The 27266-nt window shown below is 38.6% G+C and overlaps 1 protein-coding gene across 1 annotated transcript in view; it reads right to left on the bottom strand.

Annotated features, from left to right (window-relative positions):
* atrn (attractin) overlaps positions 1-27266 on the bottom strand; it is an 80315-nt gene that overhangs the window by 42707 nt on the left and 10342 nt on the right. The window contains 9 exon segments of the mRNA XM_036573943.1: positions 351-472; positions 1784-2004; positions 3725-3809; positions 16481-16635; positions 17177-17360; positions 17924-18173; positions 20139-20229; positions 20329-20497; positions 25073-25275. Coding sequence (XP_036429836.1) covers positions 351-472; positions 1784-2004; positions 3725-3809; positions 16481-16635; positions 17177-17360; positions 17924-18173; positions 20139-20229; positions 20329-20497; positions 25073-25275 — 1480 coding nt within the window.

Here is a 27266-nt window from a genome sequence, read left to right as displayed (position 1 = left end):
TACAAGGGTGATTAATATAAACAACCTCAGTTTATTCTGAGAAATTATTCAGAAGCCAGATTCCCAGCTGAGTCTTGTCCAGTACACCAAATTCACAAAAACAGAACACAATGCGTAAAATTTAAAAGCAGAATTTAAATATCATGAATTAGAAAAATCAATTCTATAAGTATTTCCCTCAACTGACTCAATGCTACAAAGTTAGATAAAGGATAAATAACATCTAAACACACAACCAGCTTCAGATTATCCTCTTCTAACATAGCCAATCAGAGCTCCTTCACTCCCTATCTGTGTCCTCAGAACTGCCTCGCAGGTGTTAATCTCTGTGACTTTGGTTCAAGCCTTACCGAGGAAGCAGTGCAGTTGTTGTGGATGGACATACAGCGCTCTGAGCACCACTGGCAGCCATTGGTGTTAGCTGTGCAGCTGTAGCAGTCTGTGTACTGGTCACATTTATCACTGTCTGCATCTGAAGCACATACACAAAGACACAACAGTTTGCATGTGCATTTGATAGAGAGGAGTAGTTCTAGTAAACATTAGGCAGATATGTAGTCCTAGCAAAACGGACAGGGTTCCATGGTTTTCTGTTTTAAAACATCGTTTTCCAGGAGAAATTCCAAGACAATTTCCACGATGTAAATACAAGACTATACACACTAAGCACACTGATATAGACACAGAACATGTATGGCATATGTCACATCACAGTAGGCCTCTTCTCAATTACCAAAATCTAGCTTCACTAAGCTTTTCCTTTTACAGTGTTTTCAGTAGACCTTCAAAGTTTCTAACCACAAGACTGTTGTCTGTTGGATTTTCAGTTGGCAGACCATTCTGAATAAGTTTAACACACACAGTTACTGTTTTCCACACTGACATTAGGCATTATCTCAGAATTTAATACCTCTAATTAGGCCTGCGTCTGGTAATGGTTAACAGAGTTATCGCGATAACAGACCCCAGTCACTGTTTAAGTTAAATAACCGGGGGTGGGGGTTCATCTTTGTCAGTCCTCAATGATGATGATGATAATCTTAACCTACATTCAACCAGTGGGGCATTTCTGTACTGACCTATGTCCCTGCCTCCCTTTATTGGGGTGATTGGTCAGAAGAGCAGAAAAATGCTGCCAGCATGGAGTTGGTTTCAAAACGTAACGTTACTGCAGCTGCCTGGAATCATTTTGGTTTTAAACCACATGACCGACGAGAACCAGAAAATGCAGAGGAGGACATTTACCTACACTGTTTTAAGAAAATCCCTGCCAAATACAAGACTACTTTTAAAACACAATCACCCCCACACCTTCACCCAGCTAGTACCGCCATGTACTTAATCCGAGAGTCAGCCTGCATCCTCATCAGGAGAGACACATGAGGTGACTGTCAGCAGAATTTGTCAAAGCAAATAAATGCTGTAGGGACAGCATGAAGTGGAAAACATTAACAGACAGTCCTTTAGTCTTTTTAGCTCAAGGTGTGCTACAGTTCAGCAGAGAGGAATTTAAATAATTATATTTAAATAATAGATTAAAAAAATATTATAAGAATAAATTAAAATGTACTTTATGTCTGCTCTAAACTTTGCAAAGATGCTACAAGCACCCTCCCTGTGTTATTTGTTGGCCAAGATATACGTTGTTTGGAATATTACCTGAATATATCTTAATTTTTACAAAAATAAAATTTTAAATATTTTTGACCCAATAATGCAGGCATATGTCACAGGCACTAAAATACTCATCTGAGGTACTGGTTTAGACCTTAGAGCTACTCACAGACTCTGGGAGGGCACATGCTGAGCAGGGTCTCTGGGTCAGGGGATTTGGCTGCCTCCCAGGGAAAACATGTATTGGTGGTGAAGTTCCACACACAGCGCACTCCCAGCACAGGCGTCACGCACTCTGCCATTTCAGTGAAGGCGTCACAACTGGCAGGCGTGAATCTCAACATATCACTCAGCATCAGACTGTTAAATCCTCCATACACATACATCACCCTGAGAGACAGACGGGGAGGGAGGGAGGGAGGGAGAGAGAGAGAGAGAGAGAGAGAGAGATAGAGAGAGAGAGAAATACTTTTATAACTCACAAAGGACAGTGTAAGGAGAGGTTAGATGGTTACATAAAGGGGACAGAGCAGAGTGACTGAAAAAGTGAGAGAAGATAAGAGAAACAGGAAGAAAGTAGAATAGAGATAAAAGGCTAGTTGCTAAATGGGGAGATCAATAGCCTCCATACAGAGAGTGACTGACAGGTAAAGAGAGAAAAGCTGTTCTGCCCTAGATCCCCACAGAGAGGTGACACAGAGATCACATTAAAAGTCACAATGACATGAGAGATTATCTGTAATGATTCAGATCACAGAGACCTCATCAAAACCACACAACAGGAAGTCCTGGTGCTACATGCACACACAGGCCTGTGTAAAGGAAAGAGTGGAGACTGTGCTGATACTATGATTAGATGTTAAACTGTGATCCTGTTTGTTCACAATTTTGCAGTGATATCCTACCCTAGCAAATGTATATCTTTTCTGACTAATAATGTGATTGCAACTAAAATGTGATTGTTTTCTATAAATGTATTTATGAAATAGACCAAAGTGCTTCAATACTACAGAAAAAAAATCAAACAATATCACATCATTCAATCCCATTATTTCAATACCTAAACAGTCAATCTTATCAGTGTCACTGAGCCAATAAGTATGCTTGATCCAAAATCTAGACGACTGTTTCACTGTCTAAATTACACACCATAAACGTGATACATAAGCTTGGTTCTCGACATCACTGTGCTCCAGCTATTATATGGATTTGTTCATTTCAGTCAGCAGCACACTTAATTTAATTTAATGAAGGACTGATCAGATAAAGTAGACACTGAATGGCAACTGTAAATACTAAACTTCCTTGAGGAGAAATCAGTTTGGAAATCGTTAATGCTAACACAAACAATATATTGTGGGGGAAAAAAAAAACATTTATAGAACATTTTTTTTAAATATTGTATAAAAGGCATGTAACAGGTATTTAAAAAAAAGTAGCATTCAGAAATCTGTATCAAACTCAAGTTATTGATAGCAGCATTAGAACTGAAGCATTCTGAACAATGACTAGCCCTAGATACGAGTATTAACCATCAAGACATGTCAAATTGTGACACTTGTATGATGAGTGTTGTAAAGCAAGCTACTGGGCAATACCCAGCACAAAAAAGAGAGAAGGAGCAAATAAACACGTCTTGCAGGGAGCATGTGTTTCTGGATGTCCTCCCATCAGTATGTGTGTTCGTCTGTGTTTACTATTTGAAGGTTGACAATTAGCTATTTTAGGGTTTTCATTTTGATTTCTGACTTAATTTGCCTAATCTGTGCTGAAGGAGATTACTGCAGGATTTAGCCGTAGACTCATATTTATTGCCTGTTCTTGGCAGATGCCAGCACAGGAAAATTCATGTAGGAGCGTGTAAATGTAATGGGAATCAAACGTGCAACTTGCTGCTTTGCAAATGGATGCACTAGCGCTGTATACCTATATACCCATAAGCAACTCTTGGGTAGCATGTATGTAACATCATAATACTCTTATTTGAGGAGTGAGCTATAACTTAAGTGTCAGAAGATCTAATATTCTACCACATAGCAGTGCTTCAGAAGTGTTGCTCGAAACCTACAGATATTGTATAATTGTTAATTAAAACGTTCAAAGGGTTTACCCATTGCTGTAGACAGCAGAATGGCCAAAGCGGTTCACGTCATGGTAAAGATTAGGTCTGGGCAGCACAGTCCACTCATCACATGCTGGAACACAAAGAAACAAAGAAAGAAACATTCAAATTTCACATTGAGAAAAAAGAGAAAGAAACATTTTTAAAACACTCAGAAAAAGTCAAGACCATCTGCTAAACATGTCGCATGTTCTATCCCACTGCAATAAACTCTGCTGCCCGTATCAACAAATGATTTAAAAACAACTTAATTAGAAATCATCAAAAACTTAATTATCATCCTACTTCTTAGGGTTTTTCATCCAAAGCTGGGGCTTCTGAACACAAAATCTCACATCAGTGACTATGTGAAGCTGTTGCTCCTAAATTTAGTCTTGTCTGTTTAGACACAAACATGCTTTACGCCTGATGCTTACTTTGGTTTAAACAGTGCTGTCTCACAAGTTTAAAAAAACAAAAGTTAAAGCCTCGTCATCTGTGATGATGGTGGTATTAGGAAAACACTATACAGACACAATATAGCGGCCAAACATATGTGGACCCCAGACCATCAGACCTATATGAGCTTGCTGGACATCCCAATCCAAAACCACTGGCATTAATATGGAGTCGCCCCTCTTTGCCGCTCTAACAGCCTCCACTCTTCTGGGAAGGCTTTCCACCAGATTTGGGAGTGTGTCTGTGGGAATTTGTGCCATTCAGGAAAAACAATTTGTAAGCTCAGGAGCTGATGTTGGACAAGAAGGTCTGGCTTATAATCAACTTTCAAATTCATGCTTTTCGTGCTTTATGCCACTCCAGCTGATGCCTGACATTCCTCATAGTGATCTTTGGCTTGTGTGCCCAGCCATGGAAAGCCATTTCATAAAGCCCCTGATGCACAGTTCTTGTGCTGATGCTTGGAACGCTGTAGCGAGTGGTCCAACAGAGGACAGATGATTTTTACTTCCTATACAAGGCAGAAATTTCACAAATTAACTTTAAGGTAGCATCCCAGTGCATAGCATTGCCATACTTAAAGTCACTGAGCTCTTTAGTACAACCCATTCTACCACCTGTTGTTAGTCAATGGAGGCTGCATGGCTATGTGCTTGATTTTATACACCTGTTAGTAGTGGGTGGGTGAAACACCTGAACTCAATTTAAAGGTACAGCACAGAATTTTTTCTCCTTACTCAAAATGTTATATTAGTATATGATTATCTTCATACCTCTTCTTCAGTCCAAAGTTTATCGGGCACTGCAGATGGCATAAAATCACCTCTAAATTTTAGTTTTTTTGCATACTACCCCCTAACCAAGAATGTAACTGACGCACAATTTAAGGTGTAACAGGAAAATTCGAAGAAGATGCTAGCGAGCAAGAATCAGACTTCAGATTTGTGTTAGCAATACACAAATTATTTACAATAATATTTATTTTTCATAGATTAAAAACAAACAAACAAAAACTGTGCAGGGCCTTTCAGCTTGCCACTTTTGCACTGGAGGACAATGTACAGGACCCAAGACCTGCTGTAATCACACTTTAGATGTACCCGTCCTTTGGAAAAATCGTTCATAACATAGTAATTCTACAGCAGCTGTTGTTTCTCAGATAACTGTAGAATTGCATTTTTGTTCTGAACCTTGGTTCCACAGGAGGTGGTCTGGGTGGATTATAAGCTGCCTACCAAAGCAGCCAGGTCGGCATATTTTCTGCTCTAAATAACACCAATAATGCCAGTTTCTTATTCAGCACTGTATGTGCTGTATTATCTTATTAACATTTCAAAGAAAAGATTAGACAATTAAAAAAACAGAAACCATTACAAAATTCAGAGTTCATCTTCAGCCTTTACTAATCTACTGTTTTCATTAACCTCATAAAATAGCAGTAATTAAATCATTTATTGTAAAATCAAAACATGACCTGTGCGAGCAGACATTTAATTTCAACCCTTTATGTCTCAGGTCTCAGAGAAAACTCTCTCAGCAATTACGTTCCTAACTGAACAGAAATTACAGAAACTGAATATTTCACTTGGGATTTGAAGCTCATCATAGCACAGAAACAACACTGATTAAAGCAGTTAATTTGCTTTACTTCTTACTGTTCTTTGATTATACTTCTGCTATTCAATATAGGTATAACACATGACACCATTATATAATGAGGTGTTTTAACTATGACTTGTAAATCTCATGAGTGGAATGATTAGACACACTGGCATCAAATTGGGTTTAATATTGCTGGGGGGGGGTAATAAAAAAGAAGGATGTTGAAGTAAGAGCAAAATCAATGAATACATGTAAATGTAATAATAATTTATTTTGTTTTCATTATCATACACTTTGGCCATAAAGCAGAGCGAATTTGCACTTCTGTCGGTAAAACGGTATATGATCCTCACACAATGTTAATTTATTTAATAATTAAGTTAAATTATTTTTAATTTAAATCGCAACCTAGACGTGCTCCTCAGCAAAATACAGTGAAATAAGTCTTAAGAATTATTAAAATGAAACAGAAGACTTAACAAAACTTTTAAAGTCTCTCATTCATGAAGGTTATCAAATGAAATACTAGTTAACATTGGGTGCTGTAAACAGATTTCCTGGTTGATCCACAAGGCTTGAAACTATTGCCCCGTCACATCAGAATGCTGTTGAGAGCAAACACATATCGTGCCCTTTTAAAAGTTGTATTTTAACTGAACAGAGTGACTGATTTGACTGTTATTCATTTGGTAAAAGGTGTATCTAAATATCTGTAGAACTTTGTTACTGCTCTGCTTACAAGTACTCCTGCTGTATGTGTGAGAATGGCCTGCATGTGCGAGCTGTAGCAGTAGACTGCATATAAACTGAGAAGGGCAAAGTTTACTTAAAATCTACCAAATACTAAAAGTGATCCAAAATCAGTTTGTGTTCGAAACGTAAACGTCTACAAGTGTAATAAAAAAAAAAAACCTTTATTGAAATAATCTCTAACAATAATCAAACAAATCTTTTATAAACTCATAGCATGTGTGAATACTTTTCATGTCCTTGTATAATCAATCTTTTTATTTGTATTTTTTTTTCAGCTGTCAGTGTTGCCTTACTGAGTTCTCTTTTTTGTGTAACATTACATACGTTTGTCCTCCTTTAGGTTTTAAAAGGTCAGCGTCACCACCGAATGAGCCATTCTCTTCTGCAGCTTCTCTTATTGTACATGCCTATGTGCCCTTGGGTTGCCAGCTATTCAACACTAGGATCAATATACATTTATTAGACTATATTAGACTATTTGTTTTCATCTTCAAACCTTCTTCCATGGCCACAGTACATTTAGAAATGAACTCAAACAAAAATGCACCCGTGACTATATAAAAATCTGCAATGCACTTTTAAACCAGCTAGATTCACAGGAAAACCGTGAGACTGAGAAAGAACCCGAGAGTGAAACACGACTGGAAACTGGAACACAGCACTGTGTTTCTGGTTGCTGTAGTGACCCTGCAGCTTAAAATCCCTAATTTTAAATGCAGCTTCACTACAACAGCTGCTTTGAGGCTGTTCTATGCAGTTTCAGTTTTTTTTTTTTCTTTTTTAAAGGGGTGGAGACACAAAATCTCTTGGAGCTTGTACATGCTGCTGCAGGTTATCTGTAAACTTGGCATTAGCTTTCATTGTTATGCTAATTACACATGCAGCTGTGTATGGGTCAAAACAGTTGAAGCATCTTAACTGAAAACCATGGTGGGCTGTCAAAATGACAAAGGACTGGATTAAGTTATTTTCTCTTTCTTAAATCAGAACGTGCTCTTTTGGGATCTTGACGGCTTGAGAAATAACTTGTGTGAATACCTATTACATCTTGATTGCTTCTCAATTATATCATGCGAAGCCTCAGTTACCAAAAATCTCCAACTTTCTTGAGCAATCTAGACCTTAACTGTGAAGCACTTCCATTTCTTCCATCTAGTGTGAATGTTTGCAGGCGTAAATAAGCCAATCTAGCATTCTGTTTCTAAGTGTCACAGTGTGATCGTCATGTGGCAGACAGTGTCTGGAGCGGCTTAATTACAGTTTTTGTATAATTTTGATGTATCAAGTGTAGCTGTCAAAAACCTTCATGTAAGTAATGATTTTCTCAGACACATTTCTTGTTCAGGCTACAAAATGATGCTAAATGAAAGAGCACATTCGTCCCACATAATAGAGAGAAACAACCTTTTGCCTTTGTAACGTCAGCGCATTCTATCAGTTCTATTAGTCGGACGTCCCTGTGGGTTCTTAAACAAATTGCAGTTAATCCAGAATGCAGCAGAATGAACTACAAAACGTGTCCTTATATGTAATGAACTGTCTAGAGGTTAAATCCCATACAAAGCGCTGCTACTCAGTTTCAAAGCTCTAAATATTCAAAGCCTTCAACCTCTGACTGATTCTCAGGCCTATTACAGCCTATTTACACACATTCCAGTCATACGACACAAGCTCATTCTAAGCAGCCAAAGCAAGACCTGCTGCAGACAACAGAGCTTTTTGTCACAAAGCCATTCATACATATATGCACTTTATTTTAATATTTAAGCAACAAAATTACTTTGTCTGATAGTATCAATGTTTCAATCAACTTCCTATGCAAATTGCAAGGGATAAAATGTGTAAAAAAAGTGTGATTGTTGCTGTCTAGCAGCTGGTCTCCAACAAACTGCCTTTTAGTGATGAAAATGCTTCACATAATGATGCCATTTCCTGCAAAAAAACTCGACATTAAGGTTTAAGAATGAAAAAATGTCATTTTGAATGAAAAATAAATAAATAAATAAATAAAAGTTTCCACATGTTGCCAACATGTGTACCTTTCGTTTTGCTGACTTCCACATAAAATACTGATGAAGACATTCGGTTGATTTTATTTTTTTTATTTTTATTATGTAAACTGCTAAGCATTCCTTTTACAAACTTCTCCTCACAACAGCTACAAATATTTGTGTTCGTAGTAAGAGGCATGAGAGCGAAATCTGTCATGACACTAAATTACAGCGTAATTATATTAATGCATTCTTTGCTAAAAACATTCCCAACGTATGTTTTAGTAACATTTCAGGTATAGACAAACAATTTTCCAGCAAAAGTTAAAGGAAAAAATGTCTTGCTGTAATTGATAAGAAATTACTGACCATTTCCGTCTCCATAGCTTACATCCGCAAACTTTTTGAAGTGTTTAAAGTGTTTTTCTCATAAAAAATCTTTTGGATAGAAACGTATCCCGTGGCAACCACTGTATGTTCTTCACATCCAGCATTACATTCTCACTCTTCACACTTATGTCACTGCTAGGGGTGTAATGATACACATTTTCAACTTCGGTACGGTTTTTAATTCTGAGGTCACTGCTGTCTCATGAATGTCTTGATTCTACAAAGCTCTAATTATATTCAAGATCCGAATTCAAAATCCAAGCTGCTTCAGTCGTAGTTGTCCTGTTTTAATCAACCTCACAGTAATGTAATGACAAAACCTGCTAAGGTTTAAAGAAAAGGACACATTTTGAAAGTACTTCTCTCAAAGCAATTCAGAGTCTGTCTAGTTGAGAGGCATTTGTTAAGTTAAATGAGCCCTCTGTAACTGGCCTAAAGCTGTTCTATTTACATTACTACTTTATTGCTACTAACTGGAAGTCAGTTTTTGTTGTTTGTGTACCGTTTTGTGCCCCTTCTTGTTGTCACTTGTCAAACTGCAGACCGTCTGTTTACCTGAATGTCTTTTGGATGGTGGATCATTGCAAATACACAAGTGACACTGCTGAGTTTAAACAAACACTAACACTAGAGTTGTTGACACAGTCACAGCAGTGTGCCCATCACCCGCTATCATACCCTGTTCAAAGCCACCCTTTTCTCGCCCATAGTCGCTCACATATACAGTAAACATCTCTGTTGCCACAAGCCTTAAAAACTCTTCTTTATATTGAGTTTCCTGCTTCATTTACGTTAAGTAGATTTAAAAGAATTTAATTTACAAAATTTCCCCAATTTCCCTTTTAAACATAATCGGTCAGCTAAGACATGTCTGGTGTCAAGTTTGCTTCTTTAGTTTAACACACACTCACACACTCACAATCTTCTTCTACATCGTTTTTTTGGGGGCTGGAGCCTATCCCAAACTGTGATGTTTAAGATGAACAACCAATCTCATTAAAAATAAAGGGCTCATTTTTCAAAGAAAAAAAAACTACTCGAATATCTGGTAATTAAAGCATTTATACATTAAAAAGCAATGTTGTCACCACTGCTTTTTAGAGTAATAATGGCTTTATATTCTAGACATATGTAGTTTTTGCTTTCTCCACTGAAAAGTGATATTTCACATGATTGACACCACAAATGGCACAAAGAAAAAAAAATGATCCAAGAAGGACAGCCAGTGTCCACCTCAATCAGAAACCTGTCCCTTATTGGTCAGAAGCTTCCCCTGATTTCTCCAAGAGCCATTTATGATCCAAAATCCCAAACTAAACTTGACCTGGAGCAGGTTAGGATTGCAGTATAAGTTGCCATGGTGATGCAGCCTGGTAAAGAGTGATCCACTGTTGTGAGACAAAAAATCCAAGGCTAACTAAGCTTAAAGTAGGAAATCCTGCTAAATGAAACACAGACCCCAGGCCACACTGTTGCTAAGGCACAGAATGGATAGCGATTGCACTGCTACATATTACAGTTATAATTTGGCTTGCAACATATTAAAAATACATGAATGCCTGATGTGGGTGAAGATTACTCTGCATTATCTCTGACCAAAATGATTTACATTTGTTGTAGCATGTGAAACCTGGATCATCCGAGTCTGATCATGTTCACAGAACACACAAAAAACAGGGTTATTTGAATACTGCAGTCTTCAGCGATAATGACTGACAAATATATATCGTGCATCCTTGACAGTTTCCTACACCTGACTTCACCTGGACTGTATTAACGAAATAGCAGGCAACCCTAATGTTTTACACACTCAGTGTACACTTTGTGTCAGCCAGAGTAAGTGTTTCCTAATGTTTTAGTTTATTTCTCTTTGCCTACATAAACTATGCTGGTGATTTTGTGTCTTTATTTTGTGTCTATTTTGGATTCTTTAAAGACTCCTTTCAGATGCTGTGGTTGGGGCATCACTAACAATATTCCGGAAACAGCAGTGCAGATAAAACTGAAATAAATAGTTAATGCTTCACCTCATATACACTACCCTCCTAAAGACTGCAACAGCAACCAGTTTTATGTTGTAAACCACAGACCTGAGTTTATACAAAATCTCTAATTACTCCTCTTAAAATTGGAAACTAGGACACTTAAAAGAGGGAGGAGGTTAAAAGGCAATGGAAAAGCATTTTGTGCTGTTAAACTTCCCTCTGTAGGAACATTGTTTATTGAACCATATGAAAAAAATCCTGTGGCGTTTAGTTCCAACCTGCATCTAACATGCTGATCCTCCTCACCTAACGCTAATGCATGTGATCCAGCTAATCAAGGACCTCTGAAGATGCTAATTTGTGGTTGGAACTAGATTACACTGGATGGAAAATATCCAGGACCACAGTAGATGACCACTGCTGTAGAAGATCATAAGTTAGTGTACACTGCCCTCTGCTGGATGCTCTGCTGACTGCAGCTTTAAAAGTGTGCTGTTTCTTTAAAGGCCAACTTAAGTGACTGGAGGACTTATTGAGACCAACTCGTAACTCATTAAGGCATAGCAATTAGCAGAAGAACAGGCAGAGCTCTACTTAATGACCAATTACTGCAAGTCCTGCCTGCCAAATCGAACAGAGAAAACAGCTAGTGGAATTAAGCAGCGATAAACAGAAAAACAGCACATGATGGAGCAAAACAGAAGGCAGCAGGAGAATCGAGAAACGTAGGCTTGATTTACAGCAGATTCCACCCAAACTTATACTGCCTGGATATGACTAGAGTCTTTCCCATAATAAGACATGATGAAGCATATACAGTGAGTAAGATGGCCAATACATTCAATTGTTCATAGCAAAATATCATGTTGCATCATAATGTAGGCACTGTAAAATTGTGTTTACATACATGACACACACTGCAAGATATGTCTACAAAATACAGTCATTAAGCATAAAAACACAAAGCTTCTAATTCCATACAACAGGTAGAGCTACTAGTAAGGTCTGAAACAGAAGCTGCCATGACATGAATTCTGTAATTACAGAATCTCTCTCTCTCTCTCTGTCCCTACATGAAAATCAAAACAAAAACAGTCAGGCAATCATTTTTCAGATCCCCTGTTACTTCAATCTGTCAGTCATAAAGTAATGACTAAATTGCATGTTGTGTTGCTTTAAAATCTCCTGCTGTGTGTATGACAATCATCCCAGAGGGTGTGTGCGGGAGTGTATGGGTGTTTAAACTAAATATGTGCTCGCATCTCTGTGTGAGTGTAACACATTTAGCGTGGGTAGTACAGAAAATTTTACTTTCAAGCTCTTATTTTCTTTACAGCCTTTAATGTTAAGACTAAACATTCACAGATGGTGAAATACACTGCTCACTTTATCCTGCCCACCTGCGTAATCCTAATCTCTTGCTGTTCAAAAGAGAAGATAGCAAGTCATTAGCTGGTCTTGTATCAAGCATGGCAACAGAAGTAATGTACATATTAGGGTAAAATGTGAAACTGTTGACCAAGGAGAAGACAAATTACACCAATGAGCAGGTAAATGAAAGCAGTTACAACTAATTACACCACAGGCTAGGTAAATTAAAGTAGCTACAGGGACCAAAGGGCCCCTCATCCTTCTCAACTTCCAAAGTTCAGCATGGTCTGATGAATTATTATAGACAGAAAACATGAAGGTTGAGGGCATTTTTTTAACTGCCACCCAATTTCCTCCCAAATGATCACTGCCAACTCTCTTCTGCTGTCTACCTTACATAATACATTACTATATATCCAAAAGTATACACCCCTTCTAATTAGTCCATTCAGCTAATGTAATGTACACCCACTGCTGATACAGATTTTCAACTGCACTTGTCTTAATAATCTTAATAGAAAAGCACTGAAAATAGATTGGGACACTCTGGAGTATCAACACAAAAGCCTAAGATCACCATGCCTAATGCCAAGTGCCAGCTAGAGGAGTATAATGTCTCTGCCCAGCGCTGTGCCATCCGATACTTTTGGGATGATTTGGAGTAGGGTTTGTTATCTAGAGCTAATCATCCAACACCGGTATCTGACCTCAGTAATGCAATCAAATCGTCACAGTAATTTTCAAACATCTAGCGTAAAGTCTTCCCAGAAGAGCAGAGGCTGGTACTGCAGCAAAGGGGTTGGGGGGCAGGCAAACTCCCTGTTAATGCCATTGATTTCAGGAGAAATGGATAAGCAGACGTCTCATTGTTCAACGTATGTTTTACCCCCTCAAATTTAATGTCCTGAACAAGTTCATACTGGCCCATTTTATTTTTTCCAAATATAAATAAACCTATTTTATTTTTTCAAAAAGCTATACTACTACTACTACTACTACTACTTCGTCTTCCACTTAGTGTGCAAAAACAATCAAATCAGTAGTTATCTTTGCACGTTTTTTAAAGATGCTGTCATCGTTTTACTATTATTAAAAGTAACAGAGAGAGAGCAAGAGACAGACTGACAGAGTGGGCATGTGTGTGTCTTCTGTACAATTATTAGAACTGCTGTCTTACTATTAGAACTACTGAGTGAGAGGTCTAGATTTAACTCCACACACACAGCTGGATTAGACCATTTCTTCCACAGTGAGGAGGGTTTGTATATAAGTGAATGAAGGTAATTCATTACAGTATAGCTGTTCACTGTCAAAAAAGCCCTATGTCTGAACGTCAGCTTGCCCGATCAGTGATTTTCAATGCCTTGGTCTGAATCAGTATTTTACCAGCTCTCGGGAATCGTTCATATCAAACTCTGTTTCCAAACATTTGAACATCTCTATATATCAATCAGACTGAGAGGTTTTTCCTTCCACTAAATCTATAATTAAAAGGTTACCGTCATTTGACCTGAGGCAAAATGTACTATTTACTCTTATCCGTATCATGAGCATGACACACAGTCATGTAAGCAAGTAATTAACATATAACGTACATATTGCTGTTGTCAGAAGAAAACTTTGTATCTCCAAAATGATAACTTTACAGGAGAAGGAAAAAACCTACTTTACTTTTAATGTGCGTCAATGGAACCAGACTTTTCTCCAAGTCATTTTCGGCTGTTTCTTTTGGTCCATTTATCATGAAATTTACACACAATGTAAACGGGTAACAGGTTCAAAATATGTCAAAAACTGAAAAACGTCAAAAATGGAGATATGACGTTTTCTTCCAACAACAGACGTTTACTTCCAACATACACACACACACACATACATATATATATATATATATATACATATACATACACACACATACATATATATATATATATATATATATATATATATATATATATATATATATATATATATATATATATATTAGGGGTGGGAATCTCTAGGCACCTCACAATTTGATTACGATTCAGAGGGCTGCGATGCGATTATAAAACGATTATCGATGCATCTTGATGCATCTTTTTTTCTATACAGGATTTCTATTTTCTCACTGTGTCAGGACTTAGTACTTTTAAAGCAAAGTATTTGTAATGATTCATAATGAATTTACCTCCAATATCTTTTATTAATAAATCAAATGGAAGTGATGTGTTAAGTAAACTGGAAGGCTCTCATTCAGTGCTCTTGTTTGGAGCACATGAGACGCTGCTGCCACTCATCTGTGATAAAATGCGCAGTTACGATGAAATAAGATCCAGCGGTGATGGATGTTCACGCAGCACTTGTTACAGCTGTCCTACCCGTTTTCTTTAGTGATTTTATAAGTTCGGTTTTGGTCTCGTTCGTTGTAGGGACGAGAGGGGGGGTCTGCTGTGTCAGTTAAATACCTTCGAGACGGGGCGTGTGCAACATAGCGCGAAAGCCCTGTTTCGCAACGACTGAGAATTGCCGTGCAGAGTGCAGCTCACACAGCAACGATACGTTATTCGCGTTTATAAGCAGCGCAGTTGATTCCTGGTAAGTTAAATCTGCAACGAGAGACTGTCAAACACAAAAGTTGCCAAGATGAAGTCGCTTCTCTTTCGAATTTTCCCATTCCACCTTAAATGGTGCCGCATTTACATTCGGCGCCTCAGTCAGAATTTAAGGTGGAACGGGAAAATTCGAACAAGAAGCTGGAGAATGAGAAGCGATTTCAGCCTCGTCAAACAGTCGTACGTTGAAAGATATTTTATGAGAAACTGATCTACTTCTGAAACTAAAAGTTTTCTGCCGGAGATGGGAGGAAAACGGCTACAGCTAAAGCTTAAAGCAGAGTAGAGTAAGTCCGCGTTTTCGTTCATATTTCAACCCAGCTTACACTAGGACATTCGCACATACTGGACATAAATGTTGTGGCTGCCAAGGTGGTCTGATATTTGTTGAAAGGACAAAATGGCTCTTCTTAACATTTGGGTTGTGACTCCTGATCTAACCTGGCTTTTAATGCAGAGGGAGCTGGTCGGATTTCTCGCTCATCCATGTGTGTTTTTGTTATGTGCGGCCACAGACTGTCCGGGCGCTGCACTTACCCACTTCCAAGTTCCGCCTTTTATGTTCCGTCAACATTATGTTATAAATTACATATTTAGAAAATCGATTTTTGACATTTGTGAATCGATTCAGAATCGTTCATGTCCGCATTGCGATGCATCTAAGAATCGTTTTTTTCCTGCACAAATAAATATTATATATATATATATATATATATATATATATATATATAAAAACACCTATCTTTGTCATATAAAGACACACACACATTTTCTAAGCCGCTTATCCTTCTGGGTTGCAGGGGGTGAGCCTATCCCAACAGTCACTGGGTGGAAGGCAGGAAACACCCGAGACAGGTCGCCAGTCAATCGCAGGGCAGACAGACAGACATACACATTCACACACACCCACACCACATGTCTTTGGACTGTGGGAGGAAACCGGAGCACCCGGAGGAAACCCACGCAGACACTGGGAGAACATGCAAACTCCACACAGAAAGGACCCTGGCTGCCCAGCCGGGAATCGAACCCAGGCCCTTCTTGCTGTGAGGCAGCAGTCCACAGTGCCACCCCATCTAAGGACATATAGGGTGAAATATCAGATTTTTAAATAGGATGGAGAAGAGCACAGACCAACTCATGGTACACAGCCTAACAGACTGTGATTGGCTAGCGTTCCTGTAAACTGTCAAGAAATGTCTGAAGGCAAGGACTAAGCCATCTTTCCCACTCATGAGAACACTGCCAAGTGTGCCCACAAGGATTTCTGGCCAAGGATAGCTGCAGAGCTGGGATCAAACTTATGTTCCAGTGATCGAATGCAACCATGCAAGACCAAGAGACATATCGAGCATCTTTTTTTGCCACCGTATGTTTACAAAGACCTATTATTTACTACCATGTAAAGTTTTGAATCAGAAAATTCGTCTCCAGTTGCTTATTTTACAATTATTCAAATACATGGGCCATTTCAAGAAGCTAAATACACAACAAGCAGGCAACTTGTTCAACCTTAAATACATCTAAATAACTTTGGCCAACTTTATCTTGCATTAATATAAAAGAATAACAGCCATGGATGGCACAGGAGCGAGTGGGGTATTAAAGGCAGTTACTCACCCAGATTATAGGCCATGAAGTCAGAAGAGAAGCACTTGGCACCGTGACTCATAGATGTGTCATTGTGGGTGTTCCCTCCAAACACCAGTAAACTGCCGCCCACCAACACGGCTGTGTGGAGGTAGCGGAAAGAGCCGCTGTCTCTCAGAACTGACCTGCAAAAAAGAGTTACATCACTGCAAAATCTGAAGGCACAGAAAAGGCACAGAAGCAGTTTTCAACATATCTGGCATTAAAGAGGTCAGGAGCACTAACAGCTTTATATGCTGTCTTGACAAACATATGTGACTTCGCCTACGTTAAGATGCTACATGATGTATCTGTCCCTGTTGACTGTGTATTCCTTTAGCATTTGACCCATTTAAACCATTTTAGCTACACATATATGTATTTATGTATGTATGTACGTAAATGTATGTGAATTTTTGCATGCAGGAAAAGTAACGTGAATCATCATTCAGTTGATCCAGCGATATATCTGGGTTTTAGTCTCTGTGATTCAATGAGCTTAGCATTAGCTCACTGAATCCAACAATAATTTTGTTAGCTGCACGATCTATAGTGTATTTAATCTTTTCGTTTGAAATATTACTGACATGTGGACAGAGTGAATTTCTAAGGGTCTTCATGGTCTGTACAATGTACTGCAAGCACAGAATAGTTTAGCACAGTGATGGACTTTTTGCACAAGCTCACCACATGCTGTTGTCCACGTCGTAACGGTACAGATCCCCAGCCAGGCCGTACTTTGTGGCATTGAAGGCTTTGTAGCCTCCATGGATGTAGACAGAGCGTGTGAGGGGGTCATACACACTGCTGTGGCCGTAGCCCCCGTGAACCAGTGCCCCTCTTGTCTCCAAAACACTCCACCTGTTCTTCACTGGATACAAAGACATGAAGAAAAGGGAAATATTATAATATAATATTACACCGCAGTTTACTTTAATAAAAATATGATTAGGAGACCACTCAAGGGATTTCATACAGAAAATGTTTGAATGCTTTGAAATGTTTAACAATTCAGAAAATGTAAACAGCAGTTATCAGTTATATTTTACAAATACTGATAAAATCTCTTTTCAGTTGGTGTCGTGTAAAAACGTTCATTTTAATTGTAAAAAATAACATGACATATAAATTTATTATTAATTATATAAACTAAAAGGGGAAATTTCATGACCAAACTTTCAAACCCCAGGTGGTTGCTAATATGTTAAATCTGAATGTTCCAACATTCTGCCATCCATTTCATATAGGAAAAATCTGTGTTTGAATAAACAATGTACAAAACCCATACGTGCAACTGGTCCGAAAAAGCACAAGCGCAATATTCCCATATAATCGCTACGATCCTGCAAAGTTTCGTTGTTCTAGCATGTTATAAAAAAAGAAAAACTATAACTTTATACATGGAAACCTAGCTATTCTTTGTGTGTTACTGACCGATGTTGTACTGCTGCACTTGGCTAATGTATCCATAGAGAGGACAGTGTCCAAAGAAGACCAGCATGACAGGCTCTGATCCGTCAGGTTTGAGATGGACAGTGTGAGCAGAGTGACCCACCACCGCGTACTGCTCTTTAGCCTGGGGGCTTAACAGCTCCCACGACTGATTCTGTGTGTGGAACACCAACAGCTCTGAAGTCACGTTCCCTGTGGAATCAATCTTCCCTCCATACATATAAATCTTATCCTGAGGACAGAGCACAAACAAGCACACAGGACAATAAACAACATATTCAAACAAGTACATATTTGCACTGATGTAAAGCATCACTCTTTCACAGTATGCTCTGCATTTTTTTGTATGTGGTAATCTCCACAACCTAGCTGAAGCACAGCTACTATAAGTGAATGTTTCCTCTGTCAATAAACAGTGGTTATTGTACTGCAACCTCAGCAGAATCATTTATACCCTGTGTTTACATATTTAAATAGAGTATATGTGGGTTTTTTACATTTTTTAGACATTCAATTTGTGACTAAAAACAACATGAATTTGAGAGATCCTGCTGGTTGGGGATCATGTCATTTTCCTCCCTTTCAGTGATGTATGAGTACTAATAGCTCATCTCCCTTTGTGGAAAATACATAGCCTGCTAAACATGTCACTGAATGAGCAAGTGAGATGTTAGAAGCCAAGGACAAGTGCTTCAACTAAAAACCTGTTCATGCTTGATTTTGTTTGCAAACATGTATTATACAATGAAAGGTGCACATAGACAATGGAAAAAAAAAATACATACTTATCAACAATTCAGTGAAATGCAGATTTTATCTTTTAACAGAACAGAAATTTGAATTCCATGTCTGAATGGCCAAATAATCACATTCCACCCATTTATCTTTAAAAGGTGCTCACTGATTGTTGATGTGGGAGCTCACTGATAGGTGGCGCTGATAAAAAAAAGACACAACTCAAAAACCATCAGGTCCGCTGCTCCATGACGGCTAAGAACTACATACACCACAGAACAGGTCTGATTTTGGCTTTCACTCCAACACCAGTCATTCGACTTTGCGCTCACAGATTTACTCTGGGTGCCATTTTAGCATCAGTTAGCTGCAACCCAGTCTATGCTGTGTGGTAAGTTTGGCCTGCTAACTAAGCTATCATTAGCTTAGCCAAAATGCTATAGCCCCAAACACCACAGAACAGGTTTCTTTTTTTGCTTTCTGTCACTCCAACACCAGTCTCTCGACCTTTGCTCTCTCAGATATTACTTTATGTCATTTACACATTGTTTCAGCAAAGCACCAATTAGTCAGAATCAAACCTGTACTTTGTGGCACCAAAGCCTGTGTGCTAAGCTAATGTTAAGATAGCCACTCAGATCCGGCTCAGGCTACAGATCCAAACACCACAGAACAGAAAGGAAATGTTACCCTTCTGTCCCTTCAGTGCCAATGGCTTGAGTTAACTAAGATTATCATTATCATCTAACCCTGAGTCAGTGCTTTAGTTAGCAGAATCAAATATGCTCTGTGGTAAGTAGAGCTGTCATCATGCTAACTAAACTAACGCTAACTGTCTCCTAGTTAGCGGCACTGTTACACATTTAGCAATTGTTTTATAGATGGTTTGACATTTACTGAATGATGGCTTGAAAACTGTACACTGCGTTTACTCATTTAGAGACCATGCAAGTGAACTACACTTCTACATTACACACAAATCTGTAACACAGTCAAAGTCCTTATAGCAAAGTCTGTTTACTTGGCAGCCATTTTGCAACACCGCCAGGCAGTTATTTCCAGCCATACAAGACCAGGCTCCTAACTCTTTGAATGGGAAGAGACCAAAATACATGAAACTGAAGATCAAATTACCGTTTCAAAAACAGTAATCACTAATGAAATCTGACGAAAGCCTCATGAACAGTTTGTAGCATTTGTCTCAGAAACCCATACAAAACATGTTTTTCAGGTTATTATGGCTACTGTGCTTGCACAGATCTCCACAATGGGGGGTGGGCTTTCCCCACTTGTGGTATAACCAGCAAGCTGATTGGCTCTTTTTCATGAAGGGCGGGACTTTCTCTACAAACAGACGCCATGAGCGTCATGAGCTTTTTCAGTCATATTTCAACCAGCGACCAGTCTTCTCCTTTATAACGTCTCACACAACACAACCCACACAGAAAACATGGACACACACCTCATACACAGCCAGAGTGTGACCATAGCGCGCGGTGACATAGTTGACTGAACGATTCAGAGACATCCAGCTCTGAGAGGAGAGGCTGAACCTGAGAGAGAGTGAGAGAGAGACAGAGAGAGAGAGAGAATGAGAATCATTCCACAGTTTTTTTTTTCCTTCCCTCCTCTTCCTGTGTATGTAAACTCACGCTGTCACCATCTGGTAGTTTGAGTAGTTGAACACGTGTCCACCGATCACCCACATGACATCTTCAAGCACCACGGCCTTATGGGATGCGCGTGCCAGCCCGTGCCCCCTGTACTCCTCATGTGTCCAGAAAGAAACGTTAGCAGGTGCTGACACTGAACAATCAGGGCCTGAAACACAAGCACACATGCACACAGTTAACTTATTCATCTGCAGCATAAACAAATCATTTAATATTTTTCTTTTTACTAGCCTAGATTTTACCACCAAATAAATTACCGACTACAAAACAAAACGTTTATCCATAGTAGGAGTGGTGTGGACAATAATTTACATCATAGTGCAACTAAAACTTTTGAAATAAAGTCATTTTAGGTTCTTAATTAAACCTATTGTTGTAGGTTAACAGTGGCTTATTGTTCTAGGATGTCTCTTCCCTTTTAAATAAGAAGCATTTTTAACAACTAAAGTAAATGTGTCTTTATTGTGCAAAACAGTAAAAACAAAGTTGAACAATATATAAATGATCCTATGTCAACACTGCTTTCTAACATCTCTGCCGGCCTGGCAATAATGGCACTACAAGTTGTTTCACATCTTAATTTCTGAAAGGCTGAAGTTGGTTTCTCATACTGTACATGTGCCTGAACGTAACTGCTGCACCTTTTAAGCTTAAACAGGAAATTTAAATAAGAAGCCAGCTTCAGCTTTATCTAATTTTTCAAGTCATTTGTCTCATATACGCATCCCATATACTCACACCTCTGACCCTCAGACACAGCTGGAATTTGGAAAATGTTACGGTCATTCACTGTTCAGTACTAGTTGGTCCACAGCTTGTTTCGCACACAAGACCCTGGGACTGTGGCCTTGTCTGATGCAGCTGACCAGACCAGGGATTCCTTAGACAGTATGAGAGGAAACCATGTCTCCATATTAAGCTAAGGTTGCTTGTACTTTGAGTTATCTGCACTTATTTGTGGCATATCAGTATAACACTTATGAAGTGCATACCTACAGAAGATTTTCAACTGGTACACTTGATGAAACAACGCAATACTAATCCAAAGATTCAGAAAGTATCGCTGTACAAATTTACAAAAACAAAGTTGCAGGATTACAGACTTTCTTACCAAACATGTTTGTGCTAAAGTTAAACTGAATTGTTCAAACGCAGGATTTTCCTCATATTACAGCAAATTTCTTGCACACCTTTAATCAACCTTTAATTTAAGAAGCGAATTATCCTATATAAAAAGCTTGCAGAGCAAATCTACACAGAAAAGCAACTCCAATTCTGAAATTGTTTAAATGAGTTATGGAATCAATACTATCTTGTAGTAATGAGGTCTTGCTACGCCTCCATTTTGTACAATGGGAGAAAAATCCAGCTGAGAACAGCTTATTAAACTCCATATAAAACCCTGTAAGATAATTGTTGAAAAATGTCTGCAAAACTAAATTAAGCCAAGTCCCATCACTTATGAAAATTACCCCAAGCTCAAGGAAATGTTGGATTCATTCAAAAACACATACCATCTCCTACTGCTGCCCTGTAATGTCGAGAGATAAGAGAGTTAACTTAGCTAATCTTGGCGACAAGGTCACTACTCACTTTACATGCTAACACCATTCCACTGCACCATGAAATAAAACCGATTACAGTCAACTACATTTGAAATATTAAACAAAACTATATGTCTGACCAGAATGTAGAAACAGCACAAAGAGCAAAAATGCAGTGCTATTTAGTCATTAAAATGCTGGAGTTTAAAATATTAAATAAAACCCTATCTCTGTTTGGAATACACAAACAGAAGCAGAAGGCCCAGTGCAGTGCTGTACGGCCCTGAAAAGATGTAATGACTGCAGTGAATGATATATAAATGAACTGTGCTGACACAGTGTGGACAGTGAGCACAAACTGCTAGCAAAAGCACTTAGCACACTGTGCCAGCAGTGCAGGAAAGAGTAAGCGCTCCTTATAATTCAAACTCACGCATTAACAACAAGCCGTATTTCCACTACTCAAAACATGTTTATCGTTCATCCTTATGGACAATCAATGAAGTAGCATTCCTGGAAGACAAGGCAGTTCTTCTTATTACATTGTTACATTTTTTTCAAATGTCTCAGCACCTTTCTCCACTGTAATTTAGGACTGAAAGATTCATTATTTTTACACTGAAATCACACTTTTAAAAGAGTGCAATTTTCAAATTCCAAGAGCTGCAATTTTAATTTTAGCCCTTATTGTCAACAACACTGGCTTAAGTTTTAAGTGGGGAAATTTAACCTAATAACTAGGGATGCACCGATACCACTTTTTTTTCCACTCACATATCTCCAAAATAGTATTTTATTACATACAATGTAAAGGACAGCTGGTGTGTTTAAATGATGTAGAAAAATAAAAATTGTCAAAAGTGAAGATAAATGGTTTTCCTTGGACAGCGTCTATATATATATAATTTTTTATATTAAATAACACACACACACACACACACACACACACATACACATACACATACACATATATATCCTCAGCTTTGTTGAAACAAATGGCCACGATACCCGGCTGCTGTGTGATGCAACTAACCAACGAAAGTGCTTCATAGGCAGGGCTAGTGGACACACAGGCCTAGCTAGCGTGCTGATATGCTAAAGGCTAAACCAAGACTAAAGGCTTTCATACCCCGACGATAAGGACCTCCCGTTAGGATGTTTAACACTGTACGTTGCGATGCCTGGTTAATTTTGACACACTGGCGAAATTGACAGCTTAGGAAGAATTCTGAATAGCTTAGGAAGAATTCCTACTACAGGCTTTCCACAAAAGAACTGGTTTTGTATAAGCATTCTTGCTGCTGCTTCTCAACCCACACCACCGACGTGTTAAGTTCTCTCCAGAAACTGCTTCATGGTATGGGGCCTAGGTGTCAGTATCCCCATTGCCAATACTTAATACTATGTTTAAGTGCCAGTATCGGCACAACAGTACCAACATGGAGCTTGTGAACTGCTTGTAGATGAATAAGACCAATCAGAAGTCAAAAGCAACCAAACACCCATGTGCTGCATACTGGACAACACTTCATACTTGACAACACAACCACAACTAACTGGCAGTCTGGCACAATATGTTCAGCATTCAAGCCTCCAGCCAGAAAAAAAAAAACTGGTCTTATTGGTCAAACTAACATGTCTAGCCCTTAATTTATAGAAGATAATCACCGTTCTATGATGCAATGTCTCACAAAGTTTTAGCAAATCTGCAAAATTTATCATACAACGATCCAAGTGTACACTGCCTTTAGATGCGCCAAAGTCAAGTTTATTTGTATAGCACCTTTCATGCACAGTGGGAATTCAAAGTGATTTACACAAACAGAGAAATAAAGCATTAGACAATAATACAACTTGAAACATTCCTGAGATCTAGCAGCTCAGGAGTCATATTCTATATTGTCTTTTATTTTATTCAGGGATATCAAAGTTATAGCTGCTTGTACACTGTATGTTACTACACTAGAATGTGTGATTGTAGCCCTCTCATTCAAATACAGCTTTTAAAGGGCTTTTAAAGCAGCACCTTCAGCAGACTACACTGATAGTGCTCACAGAGACTGATGAATGTAAATGATGCCTGCTCTGATTTCGTTTAAATTGTGCCTCATTCAAAAGCAGTCCAGGCTGAAACTCCTTCAGTGTAAATGGACAAGACTGAAGTGCAGTAGGTTAAGTAGACAGATACGTAAATGCATTAGGACTATGTGGTTCTGTGAGTCTAAATGAATAAATTAGCCAAACAAATTGTTTCTCTTTGTACCAATGTAAGGAGGAGTTGTTCAGCCTTTAGCTAACATTAAATGGGTATGACATGGTCTTTAAAAGCCTAATATCATGTCTGTCATTAAGTAATTTCCATTCTTTCCCTGGTTTTATGATAAAACATTTTGTTAAAAACAGTATTAACAGAAAAACTGTGTATTTAAAATGCATTTTCTTGAAGGTTGTTTTGTATGTGTGTGTGTGTATATATATATATATATATATATATATATATATATATATAATATATATATATATATATATTTTACAGTCGTACATTTGAAAGTTTAGTTTGATGCACAGTAATGTCCTCAATACCAACACTAAACTGAGAGAGAAAGAAAGAGAGACAAACAACGACACAGAGAGAGAAAATGAACTAGGCAATGATAAAGAAACAGTTTTGGAGAGACATAAAGACGGAACAGCAAGGGCAGCTTAATATCCTCCATGAGTCATTGCAACACACCTCAGAAAATAGCTTTACAAGAGCAGATTTTTTTTTTTTATAGAGCCATAAACCCACAAACTCTGTAGGGCAGATGACAAGTCACTACGCAATTCACTGCACACTCTGACACAGAAGTGCGCTATTGTGAACCTAACCAGAGAAACACAAATAAAGGCATGAATCAATACCAGCCAACCTCAGTCAAGCCAGGGTTCTCTGCCAAGTTTCCACAGAATATAATGCAACAATTAAAGACTGGAATAAGGCACCTCGCAGGCTAATGCTATGTGAGCTTCTCTTCTGTATTCAGCCATTCTACTGCAGCAGTTCAGATTAAATAAAGCAGTATCTGAAGGTAATGAAGAAGGAAATAGAAGTCAGCAAGGAAACAGAAGCCATTCCTGCTTTTGTGCATGTTATTTTTTCCTATGTCTCTGGCCACACACAAAGAAACATAGCACACCTTGCCATCCAGGCTTGCAGCGGCAGCGTCTGGTGCTGGTTTGGCACTGGCCCCGCATGGGGTATCCACAGTTGAAGGCACAGTACGGGACGTCACACGCCTCTCCTTTCCAGCCCTCTTCACACTCGCACTGTGCCGTGTCACTGGAGTTAACCAGCAGACACGCACCGCGGCCTGAGCAGTTATTAGGACATGTATTTATCCTTGGGGGAGGATGTGTGAGAGAGAGAGAGAGAGAGAGAGAGAGAGAGAGAGAGAGAGTTAATCACAGAACTTAAAGTACGAGCACACATTATGGATTATTATGGATTAAAACCATCTTTCGAACCATTATTACAGTATGTGTAAGAGCGACAGACCCGATTATTACAGTATGTGCAAGAGCGACAGACCCGATTAGGACTGCCCAAAGTGTGGCTCATGAGGACGTGTGATTTGGCCCACCAGAAAGTTACCCTAACCCCACTTCCTTGCCAAATGAGAGAACAATATGTTAATATAATATGTTTAGTATATAATATTTGCTATATATTAGAGGTGCAACAATATAAAAATTTCATGACACAACAGGTCTTAGCATTTTTGCATTATGATACAACATGCTGTCAATAAAGATTAAGAAAAGAACATAACTTTCACATTTATCTATTATTTTTTTGGTAATTCCAGAAATGTCCCAAAAGACAACATTGCTTGTTGAAGGGATAACTGACAACTCATTTTCTTAGAAGACATCTAATAAATAAAAAAATAAATAAACAAAAGCGCAAAGATATACATTACTTGTGCCACATAATGCATCTGGCAAACACGTGTTATCATAGCTCAATGATAAAAGTAAACTGTGTGGAAAACAAGTAAATGAACTGAGCTTTACATGCTCATTTAGTCAGATCATGTGTTTTTGTATATAAAGTGTGGAATCAAGACTGGAGTCTTCACAAATGAGTTTACACAGTTAAAGTAGGTTTTGAAGGTAAACTTTTACAAATTTTATTAAAAGGGAGTTCAGTTCTGTTTTTAGATTTGCAAATTTGCAGTTTGTAAGCACGAACTTTACTCATGATCTTTCTGATACATTTATTCAGACTAACTCACACAAGTTTAGGTTTCATTTCCTTATGTGCAAACTTTTGACAGTGTTGTTGCAGGTCTCAAAATCGTTTCCCAGTTTCGATTGTTGGACAGTTTTATACACACACACACACACACACACACACACACACACACATACATACACGTGTGTGTGTGTGTGTGTGTGTGATTAGTCTCTATACGAGCCAGGGAGAATTTTTAGCTTTTCCTGTGTAACTGTCCCATTAATGTGTCAGTGGAGTGTTAAATGCTATAAATTTCAGTAGGTAAATAAAGTGCTAGCCTGCTAGTATTAACTTTAGCCAATTTTATCAGCACAGGAGCTGCATTTAAACCTGTGCTGGCATTAGGAGAGATACAGCTTCCCCCATTAGTAGGCAGCTCACTCTCCTCTACAGCTGAACAGAACTCAGTGTGTGTGTGTGTGTGTGTGTGTGTGTGTGTGTGAGAGAGAGAGAGAGAGAAAAAGGAGGGAGGATAGGGAGAGAGGCACAAAGACACAAGCATCTGTTTGATGTCCTTCAGTGTGCCTTGTTTTTTTGTGTGTGTAAAGAGGGGAGTGTCTGAAGGGTGAGCATGAATGTGCATAATGTGTGTGTGTGTGTGTGTGAGAGAGGGAGAGAGAGGCTCTTTTTGATGTTCTTTTGATATTGCACTCTACTGTGTTTCTTCAGGAGGAAGGGGGTCCAACATGAATACGGTCGCTATAGAAACCGTACCAGTAAGCACCAGAACTCCCCAGACCCAGAGGCCAAAGCCATCAAACACATCTGTGTGCTCCCTCTAACCTTATGCCAGAGCCTCCTCAGAGGTGACAGCCCACAAGCTGCTCTGAGACGAGGCGAAGAGCCCTTCACCTATTGAGATAACTCCTTATCGGTATCATTTCGATCCATGTTCAGATCTGACTTTCATCTTTGCAGTCACTGAAGGGTGGATTAAGCCACTGATGCCCATGTCTGAAATGTTCTTTTAGCTCGTCTTAGTGCAGCATCACAAATCTAAAGAATTTCGAATCAATCAAACCATATGACTAAAAAGGGAGTTTTTTACTACTTAATTTTTCATAATAAATTCACTGTTGGTTACACAGAACCAG

The sequence above is a fragment of the Colossoma macropomum genome, unplaced genomic scaffold, assembly GCF_904425465.1.
Source record: "Colossoma macropomum unplaced genomic scaffold, Colossoma_macropomum, whole genome shotgun sequence".
Taxonomy (NCBI): Eukaryota; Metazoa; Chordata; class Actinopteri; order Characiformes; family Serrasalmidae; genus Colossoma; species Colossoma macropomum.
The sequence above is the reverse complement of the archived record's forward strand: the minus strand, read 5'-3'. Positions and strand labels throughout refer to the sequence as shown.